Below are 18610 nucleotides of genomic sequence, written 5' to 3' on the forward strand. Positions count from 1 at the left end.
ACTCCAGCCTGGGCAACAAGAGCGAAACTCCATCTCAAAAAAAAAAAAAAAAATTGCTTTCCAGACAAGATGCTAAAATGCATCCCAGGTACCCCAGCCCTGTTTGGCGTGGCTTGCATGATTTTAATAAGTAACATTTAGTGGGCACTCACTGTGTGCCCCGCTCTGTGTTGAGACCTTCACAGGCTTTATGTCATGGAATCCTCACTAGGAGAGGTAAGTGCCATTATCATCTGTACTTACAGAAGAAGACGCTGAGCCAAGGAGGGGGTAAATGACCTGCCCAAGTCACAGCTGCTCGGTTCTTCAGCAGGCTCAGCCTCGTGCAGAGCCTATGCTCCTAACCTTGACACTGCCTCATCTTCCCTTCTTGGGGAGCAGAGATGCCCAGAGCTAGGAATCCAGAGTTCCAGGTTCTGGTCCTGGCTCTGTGAGCAACTTGCTCCCTGGTCTCAGGCCAGGGCCTTTCCTTCCTCTGGGCTTGTTTCCTCCCGTGTCCAGTAAGGGGGCCAGACTAGGGCTTTCAGGGGCCCTTCCTGTTTGGGCATGCCTGGCAGGCACTCAGACCTTCAGAACAACTACCACATCTAAAACCTCCTCAGCTGAGGTTTGGCCCAGAGGCTACAAACTGGGGACCACAGCCTGATTCCAGCCCACAGATGCATCTTTTCTGGGCCTCAGCATTTTTTCTTTTCTTTTTTTTTTTTTTTTGAGACAGAGTCTCGCTCTGTCACCCAGGCTGCAGTGCAGTGGCATGATCTCAACTCACTGCAACCTCTGCCTCCCGGGTTCAAGCAATTCTCTGCCTCAGTGTCCTGAGTAGCTGGGATTACAGGCGCCCGCCACCACATCCAGCTAATTTTTGTATTTTTAGTAGAGACAGGGTTTCACCATCTTGGCCAGGTTGGTCTTGAACTTCTGACCTAGTGATCCACCCGCCTCGGCCTCCCAAAGTGCTGGGATTACAGGTGTGAGCCACCGTGCCTGGCCAGGCCTCAGCATTTAAGAAAAAACTTGAAGATTTCACATAACTATCCAGGTTCCTAAGCTTCCTTGAATGAGCATGCAATTGACAACATGGGGCCTATACTCTAGCATAGTGGCTTCTGGCTGGAGCTCCCTTAGAGGCTCAGTGTGGTCCCCTGTTGTCGTTCACTGCGTTCATTTGAGTTTGTGACCCTGATGTAGCCTATCCCCCAACTATATACATAGAAAACCCAAGGCCCAGAGGGTAGAGCCCTTTCCCAAGGCCACCCTGGGAGTCCCTGGGGCAAAGCTGGTGCTTTTACCAACATATTGCTGCCTCTTTTTGCAAATAATAGGAGGGAGCCTGAGAGAAGGGAAGCGTCTCTGTTGAGTCCCAAAGGAATTTCTCAATACTCTCCTCTGAGGGAAAGGACATGGCAGTGATTCTCGAGCAGAAGCTTCGGCTCCCTGGAGCTCTGCTCCTGGCTTCTGGCCTTGGTGGACCAAAGCTCTCACCTCCTCTGACATCCTCCCTAAGCTGGGGGAGAAAGGGAGAACCTTGTCCAGTCTCAGGAATCTTGCTGTGCTATCTTCCTAGTGACGGAAAATGTTTATGCATTCACTATCTGTGTAGTGTACACTTCCGGGAGGGACACAGTGCAGATGGACTCCCAAATCTACTGATTTCCTGCTCCTCGTCAGCCCCCTGTGCTAGCCTTGGGGGATGGGGTGGGGAACGAGGCAGTCCCAGAGCCTGTCCTCTCAGAGAGCAAGGCTGGAGCGTGGGCCTCTCATACAGTCATTTTACCTCTCAGGAAACTCCCCCACCCCCTGTGGATCTTTCCTACCTTGGGAAGAAACACACACAGGTTTGGACATGACTAGAATGTGGAAGGGTCTTAGGAAGGACCCCTTGATGAGGTCCTGGTGCTATTCAGCCCATCTTTCTCTATGGGCACCGCTCAGTGGGACACCAGAGGCGGGGTGGGGTTGGCTAATACAAGATCCAGCCCAAGCAGGATGTGACCCTCCCTCAACCCCGCCAAAGTTGACCCACCTCTCCCTCCAGTAATTCCTAGCCCTGGGCTCTTTCCCTCAGGGGTTCTCCACCTCCAAGTGAAGTCAGGAGAGCAAAGGTCACTCTGGTTTCAAAATGGTTTGCCTAGCTTTTCAGCTTTTCGCTAAGATGAGGACTGGTCTTTGGTAGAAATGACTCTTTCCCTTTCTGACTGCTTTTTTTTTTTTTTTGAGACGGAGTCTCGCTCTGTCGCCCAGGCTGGAGTGCAGTGACCGGATCTTGGCTCACTGCAAGCTCCGCCTCTCGGGGTTCACGCCATTCTCCTGCCTCAGCCTCCCGAGTAGCTTCAGGACTACAGGCGCCCGCTCCAACTGGCCCGGCTGTTTGTATTTTTAGTAGGAGTAGGGTTTCACCGTGTTAGCCAGGATGGTCTCGATCTCCTGACCTCGTGATCCGCCCGCCTCAGCCTCCCAAAGTGCTGGGATTACAGGCTTGAGCCACCGAGCCTGGCCCTGACTGCTTTTCAGGGGTGGGCTCTAGGCTGGACCCTCACAACACCCCTCGAGGTGTGGGCTGTCATTACTCCCATCTGCAAGATAATTGAGGTTCAGCCTAACTAAATGGCCCAGCCATCCAAGGTCACAAAGTTAATAAGAAGCTGTGCAGCCAAGGATTCTGACCAGATTAGTTTGACCCAGAGACTAAAGTGTTAACCATTATGCTTTACTCCCTCCAGCATCCACTCTGGCCTCCTCCGAGGCTGCAGGGTGAAAGAGGGGGCGCTCTACAGCACACTCAGGTTCTTTGAGTTGCTGGATTATCCCTTAAGACTCTTTTCATTTTAAATATCAGCAAGGCTGGGACAGTGGCTCACACCTGTAATCCCAGCACTTTGGGAGGCCGAGGCAGGCGGACCACCTGAGGTCGGGAGTTCGAGACCAGCCTGACTAACATGGAGAAACCCTGTCTCTACTAAAAATACAAAATTAGCGCGTGGTGGCACATGCCTATAATCCCAGCTACTAGGGAGGCTGAGGCAGGAGAATCGCTTGAACCTGGGAGGCAGAGGTTGCGGTGAGCCGAGATCGCACCACTGCACTCCAACCTGGGCAACAAGCGCAAAACTGTCTCAAAAAAAATAAAAATAAAAATAAAAAATAAGTATCAGCAAAACTAGAACTAGGAGAGCTTTGATTTTTATTTTAAATCTGAATCAACTGAAAAATCAAATCTGCTTTTCACACCGTGGCTCTTCACGTCCAAGTAGCTGTCTGCTGTGGGGACTGTTCGCCCTCCCCATGTCTGTTTCCTCTGTCACTGCTGCTGCACTGTAACAGCTAGGCCATCAGCAGTATCAGGAGGTAGAGAGGCAGAAGGAGATTGTCTATCTGTGTAGTGTATGCTTCCAGGAGGGACACAGTGCTGATGGACCCCAAAATCCAAGCGTAACTGTAGTTTAGGTCCACTCCACTGTCAAAGATTAAGATCAGAGCTACGGAAATGATCTGCGCAAATATAGATGTCATGGTCCCCTCAAAAGTCTTTTTGGTTCCAGGCCAGCGGATCTCCCCCATGGTGCTACCAAAGATGGAGGCCACAGTATCACCCACACCCACAGCCAGGACACCAGCATAGGGGACGAGGGCCCTGGCTCCCCCCAGGCTACCCTTCTGTGTGCAGGGTCTGGGGATCAGCCAGATGGGAAGAGACATGCCCAGGAGCAGGTAGATGTGTGTCAGAATGAGTGGTCCACTGTCTCGTTCATCCAGAAAAAGGGACAGGAGGCTCCGTAGAGTGTGACCCAAGGGCTTGATGCGGAAGTAGCGCACATACTCCAGGAAGATGAAGACCGCCAGACATACAGTGGCAGCTACATAGAGCAGTGGCCGGTCAAAGATGATACCTGGGATGTAGGTGGCTACCACAATGAGGTGGAAATACTTTCGGGCGATGGTGGGGGCCTGGTGCTTCTTGGACTCGGAAGATGACCGCTTGGCATTCTGGTACAGCACCACCAGGCAGGCCAAGGTGGCCAGCAGAGACCAATAGGCTAGGAGGTAGATACGGGTGTCTGTCTGGAAAAGGAACTGCAGAAGCCAGAGCAGGGGGTTCCTGCGGATGAGCCGGTGCAGCCAGGGAAGGACCACACCAAGGCTCAGCACACAGGTCATGAGGTGGAAGAAGATGGAGGAGGCCCAGGTGCCTGAGTCCATGAAGACAAAGAGAGTGCTGAAAAAGATGCCCATGAGTACCATCCCTACTACCACCACCAGCAGGAAGAAGTCCACTGGGTCCCCCTGACTTTCCACCAGTGTCAGAGAGCGCTTGATGAGCTGGTTGAGGACAAAGCTAATGCCACCCAATACCAGCAGTGCCTCACCAGGGGTGAAGCAGCGGGGCAGCAGGTACAGCAGGATCATGTTGAGATAAACGAAGATCAGCAGGACTTCCAGGACTTCGATCACCTCCCCCACGCTCAGCGAGTGCTTCATGATATAAATGATAACACCTCCAGCCAAGCCCAAGATGACACAAGTGTTGGTTGGCACTGGGCGAGTGATACCGAGCGCCAACACTGATGAGAAGAGGGCCACTGCCATGCCAGTGGCTGCCACCACAATGCCAAAACGCTCAAAGAACGGGTTCCCAGCAGCCTGGCACCGTTCCTTCATGACTAGTCCAAGTAAAGGCATGACCATGGAGGCGGGCAGTAGGCCACTGTTTGCGGACATTCGGAACTGGAAGACGGCGCTTCCCTGCTGTAGCAGCCGGTCCCACTTGTATTGGACGTAGAAGGCCTGCACTGCGAGGGCCACGGCGCACCACGAGTATCGGTCCCATACAGTTGCATGGATGCTCAGCACCACTGCAAACACTACTGCCGCCTCTGCCAGCACCGATCCACTCAGCGGAGCCCCAGGCCCCGGGGCCGGCGATGGGCACTCTCGGGTCATGTCTCTAGACCTGGGGCTTCACAGAGGCCGGGGTGACTACGGACGTCCTAGACTTCGGGCCCCTCAGCCCCGCCAAGCAGAGGGAGGCACTTTCACCCGGCCAGCAACCTTCTCCCTCCGTTCTCCAACAGCGAGGAGGGAACTCCACCGCAGGTCACTCTCTGCGGCCTGGGAGCTGGCGCCCGGCCACCCCCCACAGCCTCCAACCTACGGCGTAGACGTCGCCACTCTGCAGCCTTCCTCTCAGTTACAGCCGCCCCCGCTGCCGGCTCCTCACCTCTTTGGGCCTCGCCATCTTGGCACTGCCCCGCGGCAACGTCACGTGATGAAATCCCCGCCCACGCTCCCGGTCCGGGGGCGAGCGGTCACGTGGGCATGGCGTCTGGGGGCGGGGTTAGGGCGCGCGCGCGCTCGAAGATGGCGGCGGCCGCCGGCGGGCCGTGTGTGAGGTGCGGAGCGGGTCGAGTGGACCGGGGTGGCTGTGAGGCGCGGGGTCAAAGCCGAGCGGAAGAGGGGCGGGAATTGGAGGCGGGATGTGGCGACGGTGGCAGGGCCAACCCCGGCTGGGTGGACGGGCACTGAGACAGGAGGCGGTTACGTCCAAACGGTCCCCGCGCGCGGGGATCTGAAGTCTTCTTCAGGAGGGGGGCCGGCTCTTCACCCCTTCGCTCCGCGGTTGGCCTCCCATCTCCTCATCCAGGGCACTTTGCCTTCCTCTCCTCTCAGCTCCGGCGCGTCCCTTGGCGCCCCACCCGCGCTTCCTTGTCCGGCCGTGACGCTCCCTCGAGCCACGGGGAGCTTTGCGGTCGCCTCGGGTACCCCCTACCCACGTCCCTGCTGCAGGCGCCCAGTGTCCTGCCCCGGCGTCGAGTGCGCCCTGCTGGCTCCCCAACCTCTCCCGCGGTCTGTTCTTGTTAGGATTTTGTTTCGCGTCGAGCGGAGCCGCGCTTGCGGTTTCTGCCCTCTCCACGCCTCGAATCGTCCTTTTCTTGCATTGAATCAGTCGGCGAGCATGTCCAAATCCTCCAAGAGATTTAAGGGACTGAACTAGGCTTTAGGGATAAGAAGATGAAATATTATATACGAAAGCTACAATTCTCACAAAGTGCTTTCTAGCGTCAGACCCTGATGGAGCGCTTCCCATGAGTTACCTCATTCAATTCTCGCAACTCCGAGAGGCGCCTTGTATTTCACGGATGACTCAGAAGTCCGGCTCAGAGCTAGCCAAGTGATAAAGAGAGGATTCAGGCTGAAGTCTGCGTGCCTCCAGTGCTATAACCAGACCACCACGCCTCCCTCCGTTTTCCACATTGCAGCCCGAAGGTCTTCGGTCTTCCCACCACCCTCCCTCCTTAAAATTAAACATCCCTGCCTCTTATCCTTCCCTGTGCCAGCAGTGTTTTCCCCACTTTTTTTTTTTTTTTTTTTTTTTTGAGATGGAGTCTCCCTGTGTCGCCCAGGCTGGAGTCCAGTGGCGCCATCTCGGCTCACTGCAACCTCTGCCTCCCGGGTTCAAGCGATTCTCCTGCCTCAGCCTCCCTAGTAGATAAGACTACAGGTACGCACCACCACACCCGCTAATTTTTGTGTTTTAAGTGGAGACAGGGCTTCACCATTTTGGCCAGGCTGGTCTGGAACTCCTGACCTCAAGTGATCTGTCAGCTTCAGCCTCTTTAACTGCTGGATTACAGGCATGAGCCACCTTGCCTGGCCTGCATACTGTCTTGTTATGAGAAAAATGATTAGTGATTCCAGTGTGCCATGTGGGAGTTGGTGGCTATTCATTGAGCAGAATCGAAGTTGCTTTTAAAGCATTAACCATTAGGAAAGAGATGTATAAATTTTAGGTGTGTTTAAACCTCTTTTGATGAGAAAATCCTAAAAGACTAGTTATTTGAGACGGAGTCTCACTGTTGTTGCCCAGGCTGAAGTGCACTGGCCCGATTTTCACTCACTGCAACCTCTGCCTCCTGGGTTCAAAGGATTCTCCTGCCTCAGTCTCCCGAGTAGCTGGGATTACAGGCGCCCGCTACCACGCGCAACTAATTTCTTGTATTTTTAATAGAGACAGGGTTTCACCATGTTGGCCAGGCTGGTCTCCAACCCATGACCTCAGGTGATCCACTGGCCTCGGCCTCCCAAAGTGCTGGGATTACAGGCTGACAATTTTAAAACAGAGCTAGTGCTTTGTGTTACAGTGTTTTTTTGGTTTTTTTTTTGTTTTTTTTTTTGGAGAAGGGGTCTTGTTCTGTCATGCAGGCTGGAGTGCAGTGGCAGGATCTTGGCTCACTGCAACCTCTGCCTCCCTGGCCCAACTGATTCTCCCACCTCAGCCTCCAAAGTAGCTAGGGCTACAGGCACATGCCACTATGCCTGGCTAATTTTTGTATTTTCTGTAGAGACAAGATCTCACTGTGTTGCCCATGCTAATCTCGAACTCCTAGGCTCAGGTGATCCTCCTTGATCACTCCTGATTATGACTCACTGCAGCCTTGCCCTCCAGGGCTCAGTGGCGCCTCCTACATCATGAGCCCTCCCTGGAGCTGGGAACATAGGTGCACACCACCACACTAGCTAATTTTTTTTTTTTTTTTGAGACAGATTCTTTGTCGCCCAGGCTGGAGTGCAGTGGCGCGATCTCAGCTCACTGCAGCCTCCACCTCCTGGGTGCAAGTGATTATTGTGCCTCAGTCTCCCAATAGCTGGGACTACAGGCATCTGCCACCATGCCTGGCTAATTTTTGTATTTTTAGTAGAGATGGGGTTTCACCATCTGATCTGTCCAGGCTGGTCTCGAACTCTTGACCTCAAGTGATCCGCCCGCTTCAGCCTCCCAAAGTGCTGGAATTACAGGTGTGAGCCATTGTGCCCGGCCCACACTAGCTAATTTTCTATTTTTTTTTTGTAGAGACAGGGATTCGCCATGTTGCCCAGGCTGGTCTCAAATTCCAGGGCTCAAGTACTCCTTCCACCTTGGCCTTCCAAAGTGCTGGGATTACAGGTGTGAGCCACTGTTCCCGGCTTATTTTTTCGTTTTACCTTGTAGTTAACATAGTTTGCATTCTTTTTTGTTTGTTTGTTTGTTTTTGAGAAGGAGTCTCGCTTTGTCGCCAGACTGGAATGCAGTGATGCGATCTCGGCTCACTGCAACCTTTGCCTCCGGGTTCAAGCGATTATCCTGCCTCAGCCTCCCGAGTAGCTGGGACTACAAGCACGCACTACCATGCCTAGCTAATTTTTGTGTTTTTAGTAGAGACGGGTTTTCACCTTGTTGGCCAGGATGGTCTCGATCTCTTGACCTCGTGATCCGCCTACCTCGGCCTCCCAAAGTGCTGGGATTACAGGCGTGAGCTACCACGTCCAGCCATAGCTTGCATTCTTTTTGCAAAATGTTTAGCATAGTTTAGGATCTTTTCATCCCTTCTCTCTCTGCAGATAGGCTTTCTAAGCAGTGTTTGATTATTACAGATTACTATTCTCAGTGATGGTTTAGAATCTGACAAAATAAAATCTCTGTACCTTTAATAACTTTTTTTTTTAAGTAATAACTATTTATTGAGAGAATGTCTTTTTTTGTTTGTTTGTTGGAGATAGACACATCGTCACCCAGGCTGGAGTGCAGTAGTGTGATCTTGGCTTATTGCAACCTCTGCCGCCTGTGTTCAAGCGATTTTTGTGTATCAGCCTCCCGAGTATCTGGGAGTACAGGAACCTGCTACCATGCCCGACTAATTTTTGTATTTTTAGTAGAGATGAGGTTTTTGTTTAGTAGAGATGGGGCCATGTTGGCCACACTGGTCTCAAACTCCTGACCTCAGGTGATCCACCCAACTTAGCCTCCCAAACTGCTGGGATTACAGGCATGAGCCACCGTGCCTGGCCAGGTTAAAATCTTATGTTTTAGTTTCCTAATTGATATTTTGAACATTAAATTTCTAACAGTATTTTTAAATTTTATTATTATTATTTTTTTGAAGCGGAGTCTTGCTCTGTTGCCCAGGCTGGAGTGCAGTGGCGTGATCTCGGCTCACTGCAAGCTCCACCTCCTGGGTTCATGCCATTCTCCTGTCTCAGCCTCCCAAGTAGCTGGGGATACAGGCACCCGCCACAACGCCCGGCCAATTTTTTGTATTTTTAGTAGAGACGGTTTTTTTTTTTTTTTTTTGAGGCGGCGGTCTTATCTGTCACCCAGGCTGGAGTGCAGTGGCCGGATCTCAGCTCACTGCAAGCTCCGCCTCCCGGGTTTACGCCATTCTCCTGCCTCAGCCTCCTGGGTAGCTGGGACTACAGGCGCCCGCCACCTCGCCTGGCTAGTTTTTTGTATTTTTTAGTAGAGACGGGGTTTCACCGTGTTAGCCAGGATGGTCTCGATCTCCTGACCTCGTCGTTGATCCGCCCGTCTCAGCCTCCCAAAGTGCTGGGATTACAGGCTTGAGCCACCGCGCCCGGCCTAGTAGAGACGGTTTAACCGTGTTAGCCAGGATGGTCTCTATCTCCTGACCTCATGATCCGCCTGCCTCGGCCTCCCAAAGTGCCATGATTACAGGCATGAGTTACTGCGCCCGCCCGTAACAATATTATTGTATAAAAGATTACTTTCCAAAAATTTAACAAATCATTTTGTATATTGAGATGTTTTGCTTGTAGAGAGTAGACAAAATGGCTCTGAGGCAGTGTACAAGTTTGTATGATCAAAAAGAGAAAAATTATCTCTGTTCTTTCATTTTACAGAAGCAGTAGAGAACTGTGGACTATTCTGCTTGGAAGGTCAGCTCTGAGAGAGCTGGTAAGTGGCGGTGTTCTTGAGTGGGTTCTCTGGGTTCTTCGTGTAGCTTTTGTTACAAAAAAAAAAAAAAAACCTTTTTTTTTTTTTAAATGTAGGAAGTAAACACATTTATTTATTTATTTATTTATTTAGAGACGGAGTTTCGCTCTTGTTGCCCAGGCTGGAGTGCAGTGGCGTGAACTCGGTTCACCGCAACCTCCGCCTCCCAGGTTCAAGCGATTCTCCTGACTCAGCCTCCTGAGTAGCTAGTGTTACAGGCATGCACCACCACACCTGACTAATTTTGTATTTTTGGTAGGGATGTGGTTTCTGCATTTTGGTCAGGCTGGTCTCAAACTCCTGACCTCAGGTGATCTGCCCTCTTTGACCTCCCAAATTACTGTGATTATAGGTGTGAGCTACTGTGCCTGGCCTATTTATTTATTTTGAGGTAGAGTTTCACTCTTGTTACCCAGGCTGGAGTGTAATAGCATGATCTCAGCTCACTGCAACCTCTGCCTCCCAGGTTCAAGCGATTCTCCTTCCTCAGCCTCCCGAGTAGCTGAGATTACAGGTGCATGCCACCACGCCTGGCTAAGTTTTGTATTTTTAGTGGAGACAGGGTTTCACCATTGTTGGCCAGGCTGGTCTTGAACTCCTGACCTCAGGTGATCCACCCGCCTTGGCATCTCAAAGTCCTGGGATTACAGGCGTGAGCCACTGCACCTGGCCACTTTTTTTTTTCTTTTTTTTTTGAGACAGGAATCTTGCTCCCAGGCTGGAGTGTAGTAGCTCGATCTTGGCTCACTTCAACCTTTGCCATCTGGGTTCAAGTGATTCTCCTGCCTCAGCCTCCCGAGTAGCTGGGATTAGAGGTGTCCGCCACCATGCCCGGCTGATGTTTATATTTTTAGTAGAGACAGGGTTTTGCCATGTTGGCCAGGTCGTTCTCGAACTTCTGACCTCAGGTGATCTGCCTCCCTCAGCATTCCAAAGTGCTGGGGTTACAGGCATGAGCCACCACACCTAGCTACGTTTTTTGTTGTTGTTGTTGTTGAGACGGAGTCTGGTTCTCGCCAGGTTGGAGTGCAGTGGCACGATCTCGGCTCATTGCAACCTGTGTCTCCTGGGTTCAAATGATTCCCTGCCTTAGCCTCTTAAGGAGCTGGGGATTACAGGTGCATGCCACAACGCCCGGCTAATTTTTGTATTTTTAGTAGAGATGGGGTTTCACCATGTTGCCCAGGCTGGTCTCGAACTCCTGACCTCAGGTGATCTGCCTGCCTCAGCCTCCCAAAGTGCTGGGATTACAGGCGTGAGCCACTGTGCCTGGTGTAAACACTTTTTTTAATTCCTAAAACTATAAACATGGCCAGATGCAGTGGCTCATACCTGTAATCCCAGCACTTTGGAAGGCCGTGGTAGAAGGATCAATTGAGTGCACAAGCTCAAGGCTAGCCCTGGCAACATAGCAAGACCCCATCTCTACAAAAAATTTAAAAAAAAAAATTAGTTGGCCAGGCACGGTGGCTCACACCTGTAATCCCAGCACTTTGGGAGGCCGAGACGGGCGGATCACAAGGTCAGGAGATCGAGACCATCCTGGCTAACACGGTGAAACCCCATCTCTACTAAAAAATACAAGAAACTAGCCGGGCGAGGCGGCGGGCGCCTGTAGTCCCAGCTACTCGGGAGGCTGAGGCAGGAGAATGGCGTAAACCCGAGAGGCAGAGCTTGCAGTGAGTTGAGATCCGGCCACTGCACTCCAGCCTGGGCGACAGAGCGAGACTCCGTCTCCAAAAAAAAAAAAAAAAATTAGCCAGGCATGGTGGTGCATGTCTGTAGTCCCAGCTACTTAGGAGTCCGAGGTGAGAGGATTGCTTAAGTCTGAGAGGTTGAGGCTGCAGTGAACTCTAGCCTGGGAGACACAGTGAGACCCTGGCTCAAAAAAGCAAAAAGCTTTATAAACATTTTTCATACCCTACTTCTTTGCTGAATTGAGACTACCTTGCCTAGCCACTGAAGTCTTCTAAATTTACCTTGCTTTATATTTCATTGATTCCGTTTATGAAAAGATAGCTGTGTTCATTGATTGGCTGCTGAGAGTAGGGGTACAAATATCATTCTGCTACCTCAGCCCAAGAAAGATTCTCAGGCCTTGATCATAGAGGCAGTGGTTTCTTACATATATATATATATATATTTTTTTTTTTTTTTTTTTTTTTTTTGAGACAGAGTCTCGCTCTGTCGCCCAGGCTAGAGTGCAGTGGCTGGATCTCAGCTCACTGCAAGCTCCGCCTCCCGGGTTTATGCCATTCTCCTGCCCTCCGGAGTAGCTGGGACTACAGGCGCCCGCCACCTCGCCCGGCTAGTTTTTTGTATTTTTTCAGTAGAGACGGGGTTTCACCGGGTTAGCCAGGATGCTGTCAATCTCCTGACCTCGTGATCCGCCCGTCTCGGCCTCCCAAAGTGCTGGGATTACAGGCTTGAGGTTTCTAATATTTTTATTTTTATTTTTGAGACATGGTCTTACTCTGTCCACCAGGCTGGAGTGCAGTGACACAATCTTGGCTCACTGCAGCCTCCATCTCCAGGATCAAGTGATCCTCAGTCTCCTGAGCAACTGGGACCACAGAAATTAGCCACCACGCCTGGCAAATTTTTGTTTTTTTTGTAGAGATGGGGTTTTACCTTGTTGCCTAGGCTAGTCTCGAACTCCTGGGCTCAAGGATCCACACACCTTGGCCTCCCAAAGTGGTGGTATTACAGATGTGAGCCACTGCACCTGGCCTGGTTTCTAGGTTATTTCCAAGTATATAATCAATAAAGGACAGTTCTTCATGTTGATTTTCGAGTGTTCTGACCCTGTGAAGATAAAGTGTTAAGATGACACTCATTTATTTTTGTTACTATTGTTAGCAGAATTAATGTTACTTATTTTAGAGCCTTGGCATTTTTTGAAATGTCTTCATTTGATAATTTTGCTTATAGGAATGTATCTTTAAAAAGTTCCTGAAAGGCCGGGCGCGGTGGCTCAAGCCTGTAATCTCAGCACTTTGGGAGGCCGAGGCGGGTGGATCACGAGGTCAGGAGATCGAGACCATCCTGGCTAACATGGTGAAACCCCGTCTCTACTAAAAATACAAAAAAAAAAAAAAAAAAAGTTCCTGAAAAGGCCGGGCGCGGTGGCTCAAGCCTGTAATCCCAGCACTTTGGGAGGCCGAGACGGGCGGATCACGAGGTCAGGAGTTCGAGACCATCCTGGCTAACACGGTGAAACCCCGTCTCTACTAAAAAATACGAAAAACTAGCCGGGCGAGGTGGCAGGCGCCTGTAGTCCCGGCTACTCGGGAGGCTGAGGCAGGAGAATGGCGTAAAAACCCGGGAGGCGGAGCTTGCAGTGAGCTGAGATCCGGCCACTGCACTCCAGCCTGGGCGACACAGCGAGACTCCGTCTCAAAAAAAAAAAAAAAAAAAAAAAAAGTTCCTGAAAAAGTTTTGAACATAAAACTTTACCACAGGCCAGGCGTGGTGGTTTATGCCTATAATCCCAGCACTTTGGGAGGCCAAGGTGGGTGGATCACCTGAGATCAGGAGTTCAGGACCAGCCAGGCCAACATGGTGAAACCCCATCTCTACTAAAAACACAAAACGGAGCTGGGCGTGGTGGTGGGCACCTGAGTAGTGGGTAATCCCAGCTACTCAGGAGGCTGAGGCAGGAGAATCACTTGAACCTGGGAGGCAGAGGTTACAGTGAGCCGAGATCACGCTGCTGCACTCTATCCTGGGAAACAGAACGAGACTCTCTCTCAAAAAAAAAAAAAACTTCACCACAGTGACTAGGCGTGGGGGCTCATGCCTATAATCCCAGCACCTTGGCAGGCCAAGGTGGGAGAATTACTTGAGCCCAGGAGTTTGAGATCAGCCTGGGCAACATAGTGAGATCCGATTCATACAAAATATAAAAAACTTAGACCAGGTGCAGTGGTTCTTGCCTGTAATCCCAGCACTTTTGGGAGGCCAAGGCAGTTGGATCACGAAGTCAGATTGAGACTGTCCTGGCTAATACGGTGAAACCCCGTCTCTACTAAAAATACAAAAGATTATCCAGGTCTGGTGGCAGGCGCCTATAGTACCAGCTGCTTGGGAGGCTGAGTCAGGAGAATCATTTGAACCCAGGTGGCAGAGGTTGAAGTGAGCCAAGATCGAGCAACTGCACGCCAGCCTAGACAACAGAGCAAGACTCTGTCTCAAAACAAACAAACAAAAAAAATTGGGCCTGGTGGCATATGCTTGTATTAATAGTTTCAGCTATTCAGGAGGCTGTGGTGGAAAGATCACTTAAGCTCAGGATATCAAGGCTGCAGCGAGCCATGATTGCATCACTGCACTCCAACCTGGGTGACAGAACCCTGTCTCAAAAAACAACAAAGAAAATTTCACCACAACATCATTTATATTATTAAATAATTACAGTCAGCTTAAGTATATCAAACATTAGAGGAATGGTAAATGAATTATGATCTACCAACTTAATAAAGTATTATGCAGCAACTTGAAAGTATGTTTATCAAGACTTTCATAATAAGGTTAAGTCATTATGTTATAATGTTAAGCAAAGAAAAGAAGGTTACAGAATTCTGTATTCAAAATGATTTCAACTGTGGGGAAAATGCATATTAAAAACACTCAAAAGAATGTGTAATACTTAGTGTGATTCTGAAATCTGATTTTTTTTTTTTTTTTTTTTTTTTGAGACGGAGTTTCATTCTTGTTGCCCTGGCTGGAGTGCATTGGTGCAATCTCGGCTCACCACAACCTCTGCCTCCCAGGTTCAAGTGATTCTCCTGCCTCAGCCTCTCGAGTAGCTGGGATTACAGGCATACACCACCACACCTAGCTAATTTTGTATTTTTTAGTAGAGACAGGGTTTCTCCATGTTGGTCAGGCTGGTCTCCAACTGCCAGCCTCAGGGGATTTGCCCACTTTGGCCTCCCAAAGTGCTGGGATTACCTTTCTTTGTATTTCATTGATTCTGTTTATGAAAAGATACCTGTGTTCATTGATTTTCTGCTGAGAGTAGGGCTACAGATATCATTCTGCTACCTCAACCTAAGAAGGAGGCCAAGCAGTCGAATCGCACCTGGCCGAGTCTGATTATTAATAAAACTGCATTTGGGCCGGGCGCGGTAGCTCACGCCTGTAATCCCTGCACTTTGGGAGGCTGATGCGGGCGAATCACGAGGTTAGGAGTTCAAGACCAGCTTGGCCAATATGGTGAAACCTCATCTCTACTAAAAATACAAAAAAACTGACTGACATGGTGTGCAAAGCTGTAGTCCCATCTACTCAGGAGGCTAAGATAGGAGAATTGCTTGAACCCAGGAGGTGGAGGTTGCAGTGAGCCAAGATTGTGCCACTGCACTCCATCCTGGGCAATAGAGTGAGACTCTGTCTTAAACAAACAAACAAAAAAACACAAAAAACTGCATTTGTGATCGGGTGCCTTGGCTCACGCCTGTAATCCCAGCACTTTTGGGAGGCTGAGGCGGGCAGATCACCTGAGGTTGGGAGTTCAAGATCAGCCTGGCCAACATGGTGAAACCCCGTCTCTACTACAAATACAATAATTAGCTGGGTGTGGTGGCTGGCACCTGTAATTCCAGCTACTCGGGAGGCTGAGACTCGAGAATCACTTGAACCCTGGAGGCGGAGGTTGCAGTCAGCCAAATTCGTGCCACTGCACTCCAGCCTGGGTGATAGAGCAAGACTCTGTCTCAAAAAAAAAAAAAAAAATTCTGCATTTGTATAATTGCCTTGTTCTTTTCCAGAGTCAGATTGAGGCAGAACTGAATAAACATTGGCGGCGATTGTTAGAGGGGCTTTCTTACTACAAACCTCCCAGGTATGGCAATTCCAGGCGTCTGGTTAAAGTAATTCCCTTAAGGAAGCTGGCATGGATGAAACCATCCTCCTGTATGCTTTGATGATTTTGTAGGGTTATGTATACCAGAGATAATACAATTTCATTTACCAGTGGAAAAGAGTAGGTTACATTTGTTTTTTTTGTTGGCTGAAAGAAAAGGAAATTCCTTCTAGAAATACAGTATTGTAGAATATAATTATGACCTATGTGTGGGGATGAGGATTTATTAAACATTCAACGAATTTTCTGATATTTATTCAGAGTCCACAGTGTCTGTGCGAGCACTAATTGATGGGAGATAGCACGATGATACTAAGAACTGACACTTGTGTAGTGTTAACTATGTAACAATTATTACTGTAAACACCTGACTTATCAAAAGTTATTTAATCCCCACAACACCCCTTTGAGATAGTTACTACTTTTATTTTTTGGGTGAATATATAGATCTTTGTATTGGGTAGTGGAAAACACAGTAATAAAATATAGAGTAGTTACAAATAAAGAGAATATGGCTTGTAGGGCTGGGCCTATTTGATCTTGATTCCTAGTCCAGATCTCATTCTGTTATGCATTATAGTTGAAGTCAAGCTCATTTCCCTTCGACTTTTGTACGTATTTTGAATGTATTACATCTTTACCTTCCATTTTCATTCCCTTGGGTTAACGATGAACTTTTCCTTGTTATTCATCTGTTAACTCTTCCCCCATAATTACCTTGAAGTAAATCCCAGATACCTTGTTATTTTATCTGCAAATACTTGACTCTGTATCTAAAATACATGGACTTTTAAAAAAGATAATCACTATATTATCACATTTAGGTACTCTTATCATTGTTTCCATTTTACCAATGGGGAAACTGAGGCACAAAGCGGTTAAGTAACTTGCCATGGTACAACTAGTAAGTGGTAGAACCAGGATTCGAACCTGGTGGTCTCATTCCAGTGTCTGTTTTTTTTTTTTTTTTGAGATGGAGTTTTGCCCTTATCGCTCAGGCTGGAGTGCAGTGTCACAATCTCAGCTCACTGCAACCTCCACCACCCAGGTTCAAGTGATTCTCTTGCCTCAGCCTCCTGAATAGCTGGGATTACAGGTGCCCACCACCACACGCAGCTAATTTTTTTCTATTTTTAGTAGAGATGGGGTGTCACTATGTTGGCCAGGCTGGTCTTGAACTCCTGACCTCAAGTGATCCTTCCACCTCAGCCTCCCAAAGTGCTGGGATTATAGGTGTGAGTCACCGCTCTCAGCCCCAGTGTCTGTTATTTTGTTGTTGTTGTTTTTGTTTTTGAGATGCAGTCTCCCTCTGTTACCCAGGCTGGAGTGCAGTGGCACGATCTCGGCTCACTGAAACCTCCACGTCATGGGTTTAAACAATTCTCCTGCCTCAGCCTCCTGAGTAGCTGGGATTACAGGCACCCGCCACCATGCCTGCTAATTTTCGTATTTTTAGTAGAGACGGGGTTTCACCATGTTGGCCAGGCTGGCCTCGAACTCCTGATCTCAAGTGATCTGCCTGCCTCATCCTCCCAAAGTGCTGAGATTACAGGCGTGGGCTGCCATACCCAGCCTACTGTTTTCTTTACTATCTTTTTTCTGTTCCAGAATCCAACCTAGTTGTCAGATGCCTGTAGTCTCCTCTTAGCTGGACAGTGTCTTAGTCTTACCTTGATTTTCATGACCTTGAACAGGTTTGAGGACTGGTCAGTTATTTTGTAGGATGCCCCCAATTTGGGTTTGTCTGATGTTTTTCTTATTACTAGACTATTAGGGGTTGTGAGTTTTTGGGAAGAATACCCAGAGGTGAGGTGCACTTCTTTTTTTTGAGATGGAGTTTCGCTCTTGTTGCCCATGCTGGTGTGCAGTGGTGCGATTTCAGCTCATTGCAACCTCTGCCTCTTGGGTTCAAGAAGTTCTGTCTCAGCCTCCCTAGTAGCTGAGACTACAGGTGCATGTCACCTTGCCTGGATAATTTTTGTGTTTTTAGTAGAAACATGGTTTCACCATATTGGTCAGTCTGGTCTTGAACTTCTGACCTCAGGTGATCCGCCTGCCTCAGCCTCCCAAAGTACTGGGATTATAGGCGTGAGCCACCGCGCCTGGCTGAGCTACCCTTCTTACCACATCATAGCAGAGAGTACATGCTGTCCACATGAAATCACTGGTGATATTAATCTTGGCCACTCAGTTAAGGAGGCGTTAGACAAGTTTCTCCTCTGTAAAGTTACTTTTTTCTCTTTTCCTACTTTATTTTTTGGAAGTGAGTACTAAATATAGCCATGTCCAGGTAATTTTTTTCATTTTTGGTGGAGGTGGAGGTCTCACTTTATTGTCTAGGCTGGTCTCAAACTCCTGGCCTCAAGCTACCCTCCTGCCTCAACCTCCCAAAGTGCTGGGATTACAGGCATGAGCCATTGTGCTGGCCTCTCCCTACCCTATTTATTTATTCATTAGTTTATATCAGTATGGACTCAAATATATTTATTTTATTTATTTTATACTTTGTTTATACCTTGTTTCAGCTTTGGCCATTGGGCATTCTTTTAGGTTGGCCTCTCTCCTTTGGGCGTGTCCTTCCTTTTTTCTTTTTTTCTTTTCCTTTTTTTTTTTCTATTAAGTTATCTCCTACCAAAAGGACTTTGGTTTTTTAAACGCTTCTGTACTTTCTTTGACTATAAGATGCTTCAAGATTTTCTTGTATTTTCCTTGCCCTGGCTCTAGAATCAACCAATTCTCCAAGGAATGCTGTTATTAGATAATGGTATTGTAAAGCAGGATCAGGGTGCTGCATGTGCCTGCTGCTATTGGAGTGTTATAACTTCTAGGCTTTCTCAGTGGACAGAGCTATTACAGATAATATGTATGTATGCCACAGACTTGGTTTTAAATTTTAGCAACTGTTTATTAGCTGTGGGATTTTTGGTAAGTTATTTACCCTTTCTAACTGTTGGCAATTCCATTTGTAAAAGGAGAATAGT

General features: G+C 48.8%; 2 protein-coding genes across 3 annotated transcripts in view; one reads left to right on the forward strand and one right to left on the reverse strand.

Annotated features, from left to right (window-relative positions):
• Nucleotides 1–3321: 3321 nt before the first annotated feature.
• DOLK (dolichol kinase) lies at nt 3322–4938 on the reverse strand. Its single transcript, NM_001168981.1, is given in 1 exon segment — nt 3322–4938. A coding segment is annotated over 1 exon segment (1617 nt).
• Nucleotides 4939–5299: 361 nt separating this feature from the next.
• NUP188 (nucleoporin 188) overlaps nt 5300–18610 on the forward strand; it is a 65170-nt gene continuing 51859 nt past the window's right edge. The window contains exons 1-3 of one of the 2 annotated variants that reach the window (XM_031654625.1): nt 5300–5387; nt 9670–9724; nt 15535–15608. In XM_031654625.1, the coding sequence (XP_031510485.1) occupies nt 5314–5387; nt 9670–9724; nt 15535–15608 (203 nt within the window). In that variant the 5' untranslated portion in view covers nt 5300–5313. Of the gene's footprint in view, nt 5388–6477; nt 6497–9669; nt 9725–15534; nt 15609–18610 lie in introns of those variants that run through there. The other variant, XM_031654626.1, reaches the window with a different exon arrangement.

This window comes from Papio anubis, chromosome 13 (assembly GCF_008728515.1).
Source record: "Papio anubis isolate 15944 chromosome 13, Panubis1.0, whole genome shotgun sequence".
Taxonomy (NCBI): Eukaryota; Metazoa; Chordata; class Mammalia; order Primates; family Cercopithecidae; genus Papio; species Papio anubis.